We start from the raw sequence: 17,619 nt of genomic DNA on the forward strand, positions 1-17,619 counted from the left end.
TGCATTTTTAAATAAATTTAGTGAGAAAGTGATAATTATTTTGACACTTTTTCTTTAAAATGCCTCTTTTTCTGCAACTGCATTGCCTTTCTCAATTGTCCTTCAGGATCTTGGCCTTTGTTTATGGAATCACTAAGTATAATGATTATTAATCATTTCAAAAACTATACCAGCGTGATAACCGACATATCCTTTTGAGAGGTAGCCGCACCCTTATAAAAGGAATAAGAACCAAACTTTTCAGGTAAAAATTTCAGTTGGCTGCGTCTTTATGGCCTTTTCAGTTTTATAAATTATCATTATTTTTAAGTGGAAAAATAAAACTGAAAATTAATGATATCTCTGCGCGAAAAAATAAAAATCATAAAATAATCATTATTTGTAATCCCAAAAATAAAAATCAAATAATAATTATTTCCGTTTGAGCGAAAAAATAAAACTCAATAATAATTCATAAAATAATGATTAAATGCTGTTTAAATTATTTTACTCATAATGATTACCTTCCCTGCTTTTAAAATTTAAAATAGAATAGTTTAGTGAAAGTACCACATTTCACTGCTTTTGGACTGGTGCGGAACTAGTTACTATCGGACTGGTTCGTCTTTGGCAATAAAGAACTAGTACTGAACTAGAAATCTGGTTCGTGTTATCCCTACAGGGAATTTTTTAAAAATTTAAAATTGTAATTTAAATACTTTCAATTTGTTTTGAAGGGTTTTAAGCATCGAGAGCGAAGGCAATGCTAAGCCAACTACCCACGACAGTCGGGTCTACGTAACCGGAACGACCCATATTTATATCTGGCCAAGGACTGTCACTCCAGCAACACTCCCCAAAAAGTCTTTGGGGAATTTGCATGCTGCTACAACAACAACAACAATAGCAATGCGAATACATTTTCGATGTTCGCATTATGGGAGTACAATATGTACTGACGAAATGTAGGGATCGCGTTTTGAAAATGCTACACGTATTATATTTATTGGCGGTTTTGCGATCCGCGACCCATATTTCTAAATTCTTAGAAATTTTGCGATATGGATCGCGATCCATCAATATTGCATGCTACACTGTCAATAAATATCGCGATACTTGGATCACGTCAATAAATACTGACCGTGTGAAAGGGCGAAATAATACAAGGTATTATCGGTTGGCAACTTCTCGCTCTAATTCCGCCATATTGAAGCTGAAATTAGTCAAGAACGCAGAACGTATACTTAAACGCAGTCTGCATACGCAGAATTTTGTCGAGTACTGGAGCCCTCAGTGTTGCTTACTACAGTGTTGCCACTCATCAATGCCATTTCATAAACTTACCTTTTCAACTACAATTTTCCCTGCTATAATAGATCGTACCTAAATATAAACTACTTAGTTTTCAACAAAAAACCTTATGCAATAGTAAATTTCAAATATTTTAGACATATTTTGAATAGGAAATTATAACTTTTTTACCATCTGCAAAACTGACGAAATGGCAACCATCTATAAAAGGAAGAAATCAGCTGACACGGAAAAATCTCAATTCCGCAGATTTCTGCGCTACGGGCTACAACTACAGAAAAATTCTGCGGTTTTGAGTTTTCATTTATATGGCACTCTGGTAAGACAGATCGTGTCAGCTGACTCGGGTTTACGTACCGGTATGTTTACGTTCCTGACTAATTTCAGCTTGACTGCCATAGGTGAAACAGTGTTACTTCTTTAACAATTCTTTGCCTAATAATATAGTTGAATTTTTTTTATTTTTTCTCAGTATACACATTTTGTTTTCTCAAGAAGGTCTTTTATCTTATTTTATTTCATTTCATTACAAATAAATTGTGTTAATATTTCTATTATTAGAATGTTTACATTTTTGTGTGTGCTCGTCCTTAAGTTATTTGTTTTTTTTGTTATTTTATGGCCTTATAACAATTATATTCAAAAAATTTATTGAGCTGGAGGCCGCTTTTTAATGAAAATTTATTGTGGAAAAGCAACAATAATTTGAAAAAATGGTAGAAAATATGAAATTTTATATTTTTCCTCCAAACGGGGATTCATTTCTTCTTCTTATTCTACTGAGCTAAGGCAATGTCAAATCGAGCAGGCACAATTGATACCACCTTGTATTATTGCATCATGGGCAACCAGCTGATTTCGAAGATGTTTTCGCTCTTCTTATGTTATGTAGCTGTAGTGCTGCTGGACGGTCGAGTTGCAAGTCGGCATGCTTGCGGTGCCTGGCATAGCTCATCGGGCGGGGTGGGTCTGTTGCACTCGCCTTGCCTACGCTACACTAAAAAAAAGTTCAGTCATGCCGACATATGTAAGTTAGGAATGACAGTAAGTAGGAGTAAACAGCAACAAAGCAGAGACACAAACGAGAAAAGTCCAGTCCCGTCAGGCGGAGTCTACCCACCCTCTTCTGCGTTAGGCTAACGCGAATCCATGGGCGTTGTGCTCATAGCTCTCACCCTACAACGCCCCCTTATCCTGACACGAGTCCGTCAGTCAGTTATACCGTCATTCTAAGTCTATCAGTCAAGTCACCCTGTCATTACCCCCACGTCCCCTCTTGCGCTCAAGCGCAACACCCACACCAAAATTAAAAGCTTAACATCTCATTTTTTTCTAGCCTTCATCTACAATTCATAATAAATCTTCATTTAGTATTAATCTTATAACACTAGCCCTTTAGAGAGGTTAAACTAACTTATAAAAGTACGCTCCAAATAATCCGTTTTAATTTCAAGTTCAATTATAGTTAAGAAATTCAAAAGCTAAATAAATTCTTAAGCTATATTTATGTACGTGTAAGTATACTCCAAGCTACAAAAAAAACAATTCAAGCTACTGAAATAATAGTGTTTACTTTTCCCGCACTGGTTTACCGAAATTCGCAATGACCTAGCATCGGCTTCAAAGCTAAGGCAATATTAAGCAAAACAAAGAAAAATATGAATATCTGAAACAAAGGATAAACCGCAAACTATAATAAGCACTTCAATAAGGTGATCACGATCTCTGACTTTTCATTCAGCGACCTCAATTCAGAGAAAACCCGCTACGCATATAGTACTACATATATGCACTCATGTACATATGTATGCGAATAGTCGCACTCCCAAATGTATGTAAAGATGTAAGCAATGGTAAATAAAAAAAAATTTACCCACTCACCTTATTACTCCAGCGATGAAGGTACCAACATGTCGAGAACCTGTGCGGGAGGAAACTTACCTATGCTTAAACATACATAGGTATACAAGTGCGCATACCTATTCTGACTGTACTATAATGTTCTTCAAATGACCGGTCTATCATTCGCACATGATCGCGCGTATTAAGCGGGTAGTCGCGACAAGGAAAATATAAAGCAAAATAGTTAAACTGTGAAATCTTCCTAATCTAAATAAACGCTCAGAGTGAAAAAGCAAGTGCAAGAAAGCTCTTAAGGCAAAAAACTTTGGGCCGAATTACAAAAAATTATTAATTTTCATTTTTAAATAGTGTGCCGCGTTCGCGTAAACTACGAAAGTATAAACTAGTAATAGTGAATTTTAATATTAAGAACAGCGAGTAAAAAAAAAGGAGAAGAACGAACGTCTAACGGGCAATGCGCTAGCTAAACCTATGTACGTTTGTGGAAGATTGGAAGATTAGGCCGGATAACGCAAAATGCAGGGAGCAAAAAAAATTAGTAAATTTACGCGAGGTGAATATCAAAAAAAAAACGTAAGTAATATTTAGGGACTTAAAAATATTAACTAGACATCATTCAAACTCTAACTTATAAACATTGAAATCCATAAAAAAATAGTGACTTCAGAAATCCGAAAACTGCTCAAAAAATACTCAAATTGTACTCAAACGAACTTATACACTTATGCTCTAACTAAAATGCATGTTTGTAGGTAACTCGAGAATATCGTAAAACCCAAAACTATCGTAAATATGTATGTAAGCAATCTATGCTGCTGATACTCCCGGTGGTGACAGGAAAGACGTTGGCGTTGTTGTTATTGCTCGGGGGCTCCCACGATGTCTCTGATTCAGCCCGCTCCTAGCTGCAGAGGATTCTCTCAAGTTGGTTTTTCTTTTCAGCTATTCACTGTGCGCCCTCTTAGGTGTGTGTATCACCGGTCGATGACCCACTCTGGTTATATACCAAAATCAGCTGCTTGGCTGACTTGCTGTTGCTGGCCACAGTTCGCTATGATGAGCATATCCAAATCATACTTTTGGCATAAGTTTAAAGGTGTTGGCTTATTCTTGGTGTGAAATGGTGCCTTGAGCAATGTGTGTGAATGTGGTTCCGGGCAAATCCCTATGGTGTGCTAGGTGAATTGGTTCCACCTGACAACTGTGCGCCTGGTGATACTAGTGGGGATGTATGCGTCGTGTTTTTTTTTTGTTCACACGCGGTTTGTTCCTAAGGGGTGTTTTACCAGGTGGAAGTTCTTTAGTAGCTGCTACGCTGGTGGCCTGAAATGAAAATCATGCATAAAAAACTTGCTCAAAAGGGGTTTCGTTAACGTGTGCTTGCTTGTCTACGCACTTACGTACACACATACATAGGTCTGTATGCACGCACCCATGTATGCAAGCGTTCACTCAGGTGAGTTTGGTTGATTTTAGGTGACCCAAACTATTCTTGGTGTTCATGTCAGCCACGTATATAAACTTCGCTTACCTGAAAATTTATGAAATTTTCTCCAGAAACAGTATACTGTAGACCCCGTAGGTTAGGCGGTACACATATATGCATTAACCACTTTTTATTCTTTATCTTTTTTTGTATTTGTTTTTTCACTGCACTTGCAAATATAAACATCCACTGATCTAACGCAACTTTTACAATGGTCCGTTAGCCGTCTCAAGTGCCTTTTATAAGTAAGGGTAACTAAGCCGAGAAAACCGCTCGTGCCCCATCTTTTCGCGCCTGCTCAGAACTACAACGCCGCATAACACACATTCACACGCACACTCTCATACTGCTTTAGCGAGTTTTATGTTTCCCGACTACATGATGCCCATCGCTTCCTCTACAATGTTGCTGAGGTTTCTGCAACATCATGGCCACCTTGCATACACACACACTTTCACCCTTGGACTTCCGTGCTCGTAGTAAAAGCTGTCGTTACATGGCTCGCATCCGCCGATGGTGCCTGCAACATGGAGCGTGTGCGTAAAAGAATCAACAACGTAGCTTGTTTTGTTCTGTTTGTTGCGTTCAATGTGTGGCCTCGACCCACGACTCGTAGCCGGGCAATTATTGTGGCTTGTTAGTGGGCGTAAGTGTATACATCTAACGAAAATATCACAAGTCTACTTCTATTTTTACTCAACCTTATACTATATCACAGGTACGGAAAATACATAATTAACCAAATAAACGAATAAATAAATGAATAATTAAGTCGATAAATATCACATATGTAGAAAAATTTTTTTAATGAAATAGTATCACAGATAAAATTAAAAAAAAAATATCACAGTAAGTTTATGGTGTATAAATAAATAAATAAATAAATAAAAAATAAATAAAATAATAAAATAAGTGAATAAACTAAGGTTATGAATAAAAATAATAATCACAAAAATAGTCAAGTATGGTAATAAATAATTAAATAATAAATAAATAAATAAAATAGTCAAGTCCCAAAACAATAGTTACATATGTCTAAATAAATGTCACTTATGTATATGAGTAACATAAAACATTTAGCAAACGCACTTAACATTCAACACGCAACATGCCTCGCAGGACTATATACAACATACACCTAATTTGCCAAGATGTCTTTAGCGTGGTATATGCCGATCCTTTTTCCACTACTATCACCTAGCTCGTACATAGAATTTCCGATAACGTTTAAAATGATACATTTTATATGCTTCGGTGCTAACTTGGCATTGTAATTTTCAAGTTGCGAGATTTGTTTGAAGTTTCGGCGATATACCACTTGTCCAATCTGAAATTTTATATCTCTACTCCTAGTATTATAAACGGTTTTACTCCTTTCATGGGCTAACTTCAGTTCTTTCATTACTTTGTTTCTTATCAGTTGCAGCCTATCACTCGTTGCCTCAACCTCACAATCTCTGTCTCTCAAGGCGCCCAGCTTTCAATATTGCTCGTATGATGCAGCATGCTGTATCATAGGCATACCGAAAGTGGCGTAGTACCGTGATGTGTTGATTGCTGAGTGTGCAACACTGCGAAGTGCGAAGGCCGCGTCGCTTACATGCTTGTCCCAGTTCTTCTGGTTTTCCTTTATAAACGATCTTATTATCTGCAAAACAGATCGGTTGACCCGCTCGGCAGCATTACCCTGGGGTGACAAACAAAGACATACACATTACCATCACATGTACGAGGATATGGACCCATAAAATCTATAAACAGACGCTGAAAGGGTCGTTCTGTGATATGCTGTTTGCCCATTAGAGGTTTCTTAAATACATTTTGAGTCTTGCTTGCCTTACAAAATTCGCACTCTTTTATGTGTGCGCATACGTCGGCTACCATTCCTGGCCAGTAATACTTTTCTCGCAATCGTGACAAGGTTTTGTGGATGCCACCATAACCAGCAGCAGGTGAGCTGTGAGAGGACTCTACTAGCTCCGATATGCAAAGATCAGGAAGTCTGTCCTGGTTTTCAGCCACAGTCCTTTTCAACTCTTCATACTTTTCCGACTCGAAATATGATGATTCTAGGCATATGTCAATTACTCTGTCGCTTAACCTTATTTATTTATTTATCTGGTACAACATTTTGAGCTCCCTTTCGGTGCTGAATATCGAAATCAAACCCCTGAAGTCTCCATATTGCCAACCTACCAGATAAATCCTTTTGATACATGAGCTATTTAAGGCTTATATGGTCAGTAATAATGGTAAAAGGGAGTACCTCCACGTATGGCCTGAATCTCTTGACACTCAAGACTGCAGCATAGCACTCGAGCTCAGTAATGCTGTAATTCTTTTGGGCACATCAGTTTTTGTTTGCTTTTGCGACTGCAGGGCTGGTCTGGGGCAAGCCAGTGATGAAAATGGTAACTTCCTCATTGCTAAAGTTGTGCTGTTTCTTGGCAGCGTCGACCATCTCATTCAAAGTGGTTTGTTCGGGTTGACCATTGGGTTTCATCAAGAGAACTGGCACATTACTGGGACTTGGCACAAACGATGGTTCCAACGCGTGGTTAATTTGTGAGAGGTGATAAATTTTCTCAATTTCCCGTTCGCCTTCCTCCACTGACATGTTCTCCAACTGCTGCATAGTGAAATCCTCACTGACTGACTGCATCGACTGGAGTTCAGACACCGATAACCAATCAGTGGGCTTTAAACTACTCGAGACGGCATTATCCTTGTTCTTGCCATGCTTGGGTGCAGCACTAGCGACTGCGACAAGTAAAGCCACGAAGCAGAAAATCTTGAGCGGATTCATGTTGATCTGTGCAGCAAAGCACTAGACTGCCACTGTGCAATTCAAATCTAAGCACCGGTTGGCAGGATAGCCTTTTTGCAAATTAATTTTCGCAAAAAGCTGACAGGATCGCCATGTATCGAATGAAACAATTCAGTTATGTTTTAATTGTATTGAATTTATTTTACTGAGCAACTCAATGTCGCTTAGTAGGTTCTTTTACAATTGAATTCTTAGCCTAACATATTGGGGTATTTATGGGAAATAATTGCTGCATAAGCATAAATAAGCATAAGCATATGGGAAATAATTGGTGCATAAGCATAAATAATATTATAAATAAATTGAAGCTTAAAGTTAGTTTGTTTGACGGTTTGGCACAACTGAAATATGAAACCCTTGTTGTTATGAATAAATTAAATAATTATAAACGTTAAGCATGGTCGACTTTCAGTTACACTACAGCGGGGTTTTAACGTGGCGGGACCCAAACCCAGCGCATCGANTTCTCAATTTCCCGTTCGCCTTCCTCCACTGACATGTTCTCCAACTGCTGCATAGTGAAATCCTCACTGACTGACTGCATCGACTGGAGTTCAGACACCGATAACCAATCAGTGGGCTTTAAACTACTCGAGACGGCATTATCCTTGTTCTTGCCATGCTTGGGTGCAGCACTAGCGACTGCGACAAGTAAAGCCACGAAGCAGAAAATCTTGAGCGGATTCATGTTGATCTGTGCAGCAAAGCACTAGACTGCCACTGTGCAATTCAAATCTAAGCACCGGTTGGCAGGATAGCCTTTTTGCAAATTAATTTTCGCAAAAAGCTGACAGGATCGCCATGTATCGAATGAAACAATTCAGTTATGTTTTAATTGTATTGAATTTATTTTACTGAGCAACTCAATGTCGCTTAGTAGGTTCTTTTACAATTGAATTCTTAGCCTAACATATTGGGGTATTTATGGGAAATAATTGCTGCATAAGCATAAATAAGCATAAGCATATGGGAAATAATTGGTGCATAAGCATAAATAATATTATAAATAAATTGAAGCTTAAAGTTAGTTTGTTTGACGGTTTGGCACAACTGAAATATGAAACCCTTGTTGTTATGAATAAATTAAATAATTATAAACGTTAAGCATGGTCGACTTTCAGTTACACTACAGCGGGGTTTTAACGTGGCGGGACCCAAACCCAGCGCATCGAAAGTTTTACGCCTTCTCACTTTAGCTCTCTCCCAAACGGGTGTTTGGTTGCTACCCAGACGATACGTGGATATAAATATCCGGACGTTGTGAGCTGCGATTTGAACCGTACGCACAAGAATCGCTTCTGGCAACTCCCAGGTGAATGGCAGTCAAAAGTTCTCCACTTCTGCGCACGGAACCATCCTCCGAGGACTTACATTTAGTTTTTTGGGCTTCTGCCGGGTTTTTCGCAAAATGATCTACCGGCATGCCGCAGGAAAAACACAACATCAAATGGAAGGGTGAAGCACAAAAGGATTTCACGGTAGGCTTGGACGTATTTGAACAAACAGGCCTGGACATAGACGTACTATCACAAGCTTTAACTGGGAGGAAGTGGTGTGGTTTAGTATTGAAAGGGCTCATACCAATCGTTTCTACTCTCTTCTCCTCTATCTTCTCCTCTAGTTCTACCCCTATCTCATTTATTGCCTTAGCTCTGCTCCTATTTGCTCTTATGACCTTTTTTGCTCTTTTCCCCTCGGCTTTTAGTTCTGCCAGCGTTTCTATCTTGGACGCGGATGTCAAGTTTGCTATATAGGACTTGAGGTTAGCCCTGCTCATGCCTACGACCTCCTTCTCTGGGATTTTCTTGAGGAGTAGAAATGTCATATTATGTATTTCGCTATAGAATTCGTCAAAACTTTCACTAGACTGCTGCTTTCGTTCGTCGGACTCAGCGGTCTTGAAGTGGCTTAGCAGCTCGGATTTTAGCTCGAAATAGCCAAAGTCGGGTTTATCCGCTTGGTCCTCGAGCACTTGCCAATACCACTTCAAGGCGCCGCCAGACAGTGAAAGTCCGTGAAAAGCTGGAAGAAGGAGATATTGTTTTGTTCACGCAATTTTTCCACACGGAAGATAAAACTCTCTACACTCATCCCCTTACCAGTGCCATCGAATTTTATGTGCCACTTCTCGAGGTAAATTTTCTTCCACCTCGGTAGATCACTCGTATTTCGTCCACTCATCTCTGTACCCCTGCTAGCAGTTTCACCATACTGACCCCTTGCCTCTCCTTCAAGTCCTCTGTGCTCCGGAGTTGATGCCACGGTGGAACGATGACCCAGTACTTGCGCGGACGTCTCCATCTCTGCAACTCGGCCGCTGAGGTTGACAACGTTCTCTCTCATGCGCCGTACCTCGTTCATGCACTGCGACATCATATCGTTATGCTGCATCATCATAGCCGTTAGCCGACTCAGTTGATGCATGTTTGTCGCAGTGCTAGCAGGCTCACTCCTCGGAGCTTTTGAACCACTAGCTTCCGAGCCTCTGGGTGGTTCGCCCCCAACGAGGTCGTCGCTCCACCCCGCTCCTGATGGACTATCTTGTGACGTATGGCACAGACACTCGAGCTTTTGTGAGAAACTAAGGCTATTTGATTGGTTGAGGTTCCGTGTCGATTGTACTAAAAATTCTACAAGAACACCTATTGAAATAATCAAGCGGAACAAAATCTACCAGGCGTAGGATCCCCGTGTCAATCTGATTAAAAATTGATCCAACCACCTGATTTTCTAGGGCACGAGTAATTGGCCTATTATTATCGAATATCCCCAAACCACGCATCACTCTTCTCTCGTCCTCTCCCGCTGACATTCAAACACTCGACTATGTTCAAAAAATGTAGGTTGTAGACCGGGATAAAAACTTAAAATTCACCGTGTTTCAATTCAAATTAATTGTTTTTCCCGAGTGAAGTGTACACCCAAATATAATAGGTGTACGTGTAGGTATATATGTAAGTATATGATAATGTAATAATATGTGGGTTTATATGCATGCAATAAAATCAAATATTAGAAAACAATATATGTAAGTAGTATATAAAAAAATCTTAATATATTGCAAATAAAAGAAAGAAACTGATTTCATGATTTGATTAATTACTTCAGGGATTTCGCACTTTATTAGTTTTGTAGTTTGTACTCGCAAGTATAAATGACTCGCAGTTAAATTTCAAAAATATTTGTATGAATTTTTGTTTGGTGTGTGTGTGGTGTTGCCCTAGGCGAAGTCATAGTGAGGGTAATAAGTCCGTCAGCCTACTGTCCGATGTCAAGTCAGCTAATTCCCTCATTATATGCACAAGCATGACACTACAACACTCAGTGACTAATCACCAAGTGTGGCTGCCACACTTCCCTTATCCCATGTAAAAACGCGCTGTATGCCTCACGTACTGATTCTGCTGGACTACCAGTGACGTAGCTTCAACAACTGCCTTTACCACAAAATTCTAAATCCCCTCAAAATGCCAAAGTCACCGCCAAATACCACTTAATCAAAAACTGGAATCTGAATAAGGAACCTTGACGGCGACTAAGCAGAAACCCCCGTTCATCATGTCAACACTAACCGCTTCCGACTGATCTCGCGGTGTTGTTGTCATGATTCCCTTACAACGTCCGAGGAAAAAAGGAATAGAAGACAAAACAATAGAATTTAAGATCGTATAGAGCAAAACTAAGTAAACGCAAGCAAGAGAATAGTAGAAAGAACAAAAAAAAAATCATAAATTGAAAGATTGTTGGGTTATTACCGTTGGGCGCCATTGTTATGTAGCTGTAGTGCTGCTGGACGGTCGAGTTGCAAGTCCGCATGCTTGCGGTGCCTGGCATAGTTCATCAGGCGGGGTGGGTCTGTTGCACTCGCCTTGCCTACGCTACACTAACAAAAAGTTCAGTCATGCCGACATATGTAAGTTAGGGATGACAGTAAGTAGGAGTATAGACAAGAAAACCGAAAGAAAAAGAAAAACAGCAACCAAGCAGAGACCAGTCCCGTCAGGCGGAGTCTACCCACCCTCTTTTGCGTTCGGCTAACGCGAATCCATGGCCGTTGTACTGATTCCTCTCACCCTACAACGCCCCCTTATCCTGACTCGAGTCCGTCAGTCAGTCATACCGTCATTTTAAGTCTATCAGTCAAGTCACCCTGTTATTACCCCCACAACCCCTCTTGCGCTCAAGCGCAACACCCACACCAAAATTAAAAGCTTAACACCTCATTTTTTTCTAACCTTCATCTACAATTCATAATAAATCTTTATTTAGTATTAATCTTACAACACTAGTCCCTTAGAGAGGTTAAACTAACTTATAAAACTACGCTCCAAATAATCCGTTTTAATTTCAAGTTCAATTATAGTTAAGAAATTCAACAGCTAAATAAATCCCTAAACTATATTTATGTACGTGTAAGTATACTCCAAGCTACAACAAAAAAATTCTAGCTACAGAAATAATAGTGTTTACTTTTCCCGCACTGGTTTACCGAAATTCGCAATGACCTAACATCGGCTTCAAAGCTAAGGTAATATTAAGCAAAACAAAGAAAAATATGAATATCTGAAACAAAGGATAAACCGCAAACTATAATAAGCGCTTCAATAAGGTGATCACGATCTCTGACTTTTCACTAGTAGTCGCGCTCCCAAATGTATGTAGAGATGTAAGCAATGGTAAATAAAAAAAATTTTACTCACTCACCTGATTACTCCAGCGATGAAAGTACCAACATGCCGAGAACCTGTGCGGGAGGAAACTTACCTATGCTTAAACATACATAAGTATATAAGTGCGCATACCTATACTGACTGTACTATAATGTTCTTCAAATGACCAGTCTATCATTCGCACATGATCGCGCGTATTAAGCGGGTAGTCGCGACAAAGAAAATTTAAAGCAAAATAGTTAAACTGTGAAATCTTCCTAAGCTAAATAAAGTCTCAGAGTGAAAAAGCAAGTGCAAGAAAGCTCTTAAGGCAAAAAAACTTTGCGGCGATTTAAAAAAAATTTAAATTTAATTTAAATTTAAAGTATAAACTAAATCAGGGCGCCTAAATCCGAATTAATTTCCTTGTGAATAAGGGATAAAATAAGTATAATTGGAAAACCAAAATTAGCAAGCATAAGTAATAGTGAATTTTAATTTTAAGAACAGCGAGTAAAAAAAGGAGAAGAACGAAGGGCGAAAACGAACGTCTAACGAGCAATGCGCTAGCTAAACCTATGTACGTTTGTGGAAGATTGGAAGATTAGGCCGGATAACGCAAAATGCAGGGAGCAAAAAAAAATTGTAAATTTACGCGAGGTGAATATCGAGAAAAACGTAAGTATTATGTAGGGACTTAAAAATATTAACTAGACATCATTCAAACTCTAACTTATAAACATTCAAATCCATAAAAAAATAGTGTTTTCAGAATTCCGAAAACTGCTCAAAAAATACTCAAATTGTACTCAAACGGACTTATATACCTATGCTCTAAATAAAATGCATGTGTGTAGGAAACTCAAGAATATCGTAAAACCCAAAACTATCGTAAATATGTATGTAAGCAATGTATACTGCTGATACTCCCGGCGGTGACAGGAAAGACGTTGGCGTTGTTGTTATTGCTCGGTGGTTCCCATGATGTCTCTGATTCAGCCCGCTCCTAGCTGCAGAGGATTCTCTCAAGTTGGTTTTTCTTTTCAGCTATTCACTGTGCACCCTCTCAGGTGTGTGTATCACCGGTCGATGACCCACTCTGGTTATATACCAAAATCAGCTGCTTGGCTGACTTACTGTTGCTGGTGTATCGAATGAAACAATTCATTTATGTTTTAATTGTATTGAATTTATTTTACTGAGCAACTCAATGTCGCTTTGTAGGTTCTTTTACAATTGAATTCTTAGCCTAACATATTGGGGTATTTATGGGAAATAATTGCTGCATAAGCATAAATAATATTATAAATAAATTGAAGCTTAAAGTTAGTTTGTTTGACGGTTTGGCACGTGTGCCTGACAATGCGTGAGTTCTATATTCAAAATATTCAAACAACTGAAATATGAAACCCTTGTTGTTATGAATAAATTAAATAATTATAAACGTTAAGCATGGTCGACTTTCAGTTACACTACACCTCCTTTTTTAAAAGAATGCTCATACAGAGTTTATTGTATGAACATTCCTATTTAGCAAGTAATTAAATATAATAATAGTTTATAAATTTATTTAAACTTAAAAAAAATAGTTTTAATGATTATATATCTTAATTCTATTTTTATGTACAATTTGGGTTTTTCCCGTTTTCTTATCAGTTATAGTTACATTATTTTTAAAATCTATATTATTAATTTTAAATGGTCCTTTGTATTGTGGGTCCAATTTGTGCCCTGATTCGTTTTTTAGCAAAACTAAATCACCTATTTTAAAGTTATAATCTAAAACTTTTTTATCAAAATAAGATTTTTGTACTATCTTAGCTTATTCTATCATATCCCTTGCTCTTTTATGATATATTTCTAACCTAAATCTAATTTCCTTAGCGTAATTATCTAAATTATAAAGTGGGCTTATTTTGTCAACCTGATCAAATTGTTGAAACCCATTTGGAAGTTTTCCAAAAACTAACTCGTATGGACAATAGTCATGTACAGTTGATGGTGTTGTATTAAAGCAGTATGTAAAATACTTAAGCCACTCATCCCAATCACTTTTGTCTATCGATACATATGACCTTACATATTGGTTAAACGCTTTATGTGATTTCTCGACCGTCCCTAACGTCTGGTGGTGGTGGGCGGTTGATGTTAGTTTTTCTATATTTAAAAGTTTGCATATTTCTTCTAAAAGTGAATTTTTATATTCCGTGCCCATGTCTTATATGAACGTCTTCATAGGACCGTAGACGAGAATCAAATTATCAAAAATTGCCTTAGCTATAGTTTTTGCATTTTTATCTTTAGTTGGTATTGTCACTAAATATTTAGTCATGTCGCATATTATCGTGACTGCGTATGCATTTCCATTTTCTGACAATGGTAGCGGGCCGATTGTGTCAACGAATATTGTATCAAATGCCTTGTTTGGTGTTGGCGTCAAAGTCATTGGACTTTTTATATGTTTTGTGACTTTGGTTATTTGACACTTATGACAATTCTTAACATATTTCGTGATTGTTTTAGTCATGTGTTTCCAGTAATAGTATCTTTTTATTTTATTCAAGGTTCTTGAAATGCCACAATGACCTCCTTCTGCCGGGTCATCATGATATCTTTTTAATATACTTTCAATTGTTTTTGCATCTTTATAATTTATTTGGGTCACCTCATTCAGTAGCGCTACTTTCATTTTAATTAATTTCTTATTGCCCATTTCTTTAAATTCATTTATAGAGACAAATTCGAAAATTTTCTCACTAGGTGCCACTTGTAATTTGTCAATTGAATGCTTATCGGCCACATCATCGAAGCTAGAGAAAAATTGACCTAAGTCAAATTTCCCTTTAACAAACAAATCATTGATTTGTATATATGTTTTAATAGATTTACCCCGTTTGATATAGCATGTCTTGGGTGTAATCTTTAATTTATAGTATTTTCTCACGTCAGTGTTATTAATAGGTACATATATACTGGGCTTATCATATGTATTAGATTGATGCGTTTTAATTGTGCTTTGATTAAGAGAACTTTTGTTTGTCATAGATCTTGTTTGCATTTTGTATAAAGTGTTATTTTTAACATTTATATCTTTTAAATCGTCAATTGTAATGCGTGATAATGCATCCGCAACATAGTTGTCTTTTCCCCTAAGGTACTCTACCACAAAGTCATATTCTTCAAGATCAAGTCTCATTCTAGTTAGTTTTGAGCTAGGGTTTTTCATTGAAAATAGGTAAGATAGTGGCCTATGATCTGATCTTACCAGAAAATTTGTTCCGTAAATGTATGGTTTAAAATATGTTATTGCCCAATGTATGGCGGTTAATTCTTGTTCAATTGTTGACTTATTGCTTTCTCCTTTTGTGAAAGTTCTAGATGCATATGCCACCGAGCAATTGTTTTCCCTCATATTCTTGTGTTAGTACAGCACCTCATGCGTGTTTGCTTGCGTCAGTAGTTATACAAAATTGTTTGCTGAAATCTGGGTACTGTAACAATGTAGGACTTATCAATGCCTTTTTAAGGTGCTCGAAAGCATTATTACATTCTAGTGTCCACTGAAAAGGTACTCCTTTCTTTGACAATCTAGTGAGATGTCTTGAGTATTCAGAGAAATTTTTTATAAACCTCCTGTAGTAGTTACAGAATGCTACAAATCTTTTCGCACTATCTGCATCTGTAGGTATAGGGTAATTTTTAATTACTGAAAATTTTTTGTCGTCGGGGAGTATGCCTTTGTCAGTGCACTTATGTCCTAAATAAGTCACCTCGCGCATAAAAAATGAACATTTTTCAGGATGTAAATTTAAGTTGTGCTTGCGACATAGTTCAAAAACATCCGATAGGTTTGATAGCATGTGTTTCTCAGAGCAACCCAGGACTACCAGGTCGTCCATATAGAGAAATGCTTGTTCTGGTTTTAAACCGCTAAACGCAATTGTCATCATTCTTTGAAATGAATTAGGGGCAATTTTTAATCCGTATGGGAGTCTAGAAAACCTGTAGGATCCATTATTTGTAGAAAAGGATGTCAGGTCTCGTGAATTTGTTTCTAGTGGTATTTGATGGAATCCTGACATAAGATCCAAACAAGAAAAATATTTAGCTCGACCTAATTGGTCTAGGATGTCATCTATTCTTGGCAGTGGGAATTTATCCGCTATTAATTTTTTGTTAATCTGCCTGTAATCTATTACTAACCTCCATCTTTTTTCAATTGAATTTGGAAGTGATTTTTTCTGAACTAATAAAATAGGACTATTATATTCGGAACATGATGGCTCTATTATTCCATCTTTTAACATTTTTGAGACTTGTCTTTCAATTTCTTCTTTGTGAGTGTGTGGTATACGGTAGTTCTTAATGTATACTGGGTCTGTATCTTTTGTCCTTAACTTTTGTGTGTAAAAATTGTTTGATGTGATTGCTTCTGTTTCAAATCCAAAAATATCGCTGTACCTAGAACATAATTCCGTTAACGTTTTTTCAAATAGTTTTGGAAAATTTTTCTTTAGTGTATCTAAAATTTTATTTTTTCTTTCTGTTTTGTTTTGATCACTTGAAATTATGTTATAGTCAGTGAGATTTTCCGATTGAATTCTGTTTAGTTTTACCGTTACTGGTCTGTCATTTGGGTTAAGAATTCGTATGAATGCATTTTCAGATTTTACCAAGGTACTTGCAATGAATATACCTGTTTGTATTTCTTGATTAGGTATCAGTACTTCTTGAAAAGGAGTAGAAAGTTTCACCCTTCTTATAACTTCTGACATAGCTGGGAGTGTTATGTCATCGTTACAAGTAGTTATAATTGGTATTTCAATGTGCATTTGGAATTTTTCTGGTCTGAGGGTTAGGAAATCTTGATTCTCATTGAATTCAAGTAGACAATTGTATTTTTTCATAAAGTCCATTCCAATAATGCCATCACACGGTATTGGGAAATCGTTTTGTACTACATGAAACTCGTGTGGTATTAAGTAATTTTTAAACTTTAAATCGAAAAATGTTGTGCCTATTGAATTGATTTTTCCTTGTCCAATGCCTTGTAGTGTTGTAATGTGTTTTTTGTTTATGTGTTTAAGTGTATCTTGGTCATGTTTAATTATGGAAATGTCTGCTCCTGTGTCAACTAGTAGTGTTATGGCGGTGTTAGTGTGAGAAATTCTGACTTGTATGTAAATGCTAAAGTTAAGGTTAAGATTGTATATTTTGTAGTCCGAGTTTATCTTAGGGGAATGTCCGGGTTTTCCGAACTATTGTTGTCTGTTTGGGTCATTCTAATATTCCTTGTATTACCTCGGTAGGTATTTCTGCTTTGACCTCTATTATTATAGTTATTTCCACTATAATTGCTGTTTTGGCCATTGTGGTTTCTTTGAACATTGGTTCTATTTTGAAACCTTCTTCCAAAATTTCTATTGTTTTGGAATCTGTTGCGAAATTGTCTTTGTCGGTAGTGCAAAATGGTATTTTGTTGGCCTGTAGCTTCTGTACAACTT

The 17,619-nt window shown here is 37.3% G+C and overlaps 1 protein-coding gene across 1 annotated transcript; it reads right to left on the reverse strand.

Moving 5' to 3' along the window:
• Nucleotides 1–6,989: 6,989 nt before the first annotated feature.
• On the reverse strand, nucleotides 6,990–7,445 carry LOC108366819 (vitellogenin-1-like). Its single transcript, XM_017621294.1, has one exon. It carries the CDS (start codon nucleotides 7,443–7,445, stop codon nucleotides 6,990–6,992), a length of 456 nt encoding a protein of 151 aa, XP_017476783.1.
• Nucleotides 7,446–17,619: the final 10,174 nt, after the last annotated feature.

This window comes from Rhagoletis zephyria, unplaced genomic scaffold, assembly GCF_001687245.7.
Source record: "Rhagoletis zephyria isolate East Lansing unplaced genomic scaffold, Rhagoletis_zephyria_1.1 Rzeph_scaffold_02411, whole genome shotgun sequence".
Classification (NCBI taxonomy): domain Eukaryota; kingdom Metazoa; phylum Arthropoda; class Insecta; order Diptera; family Tephritidae; genus Rhagoletis; species Rhagoletis zephyria.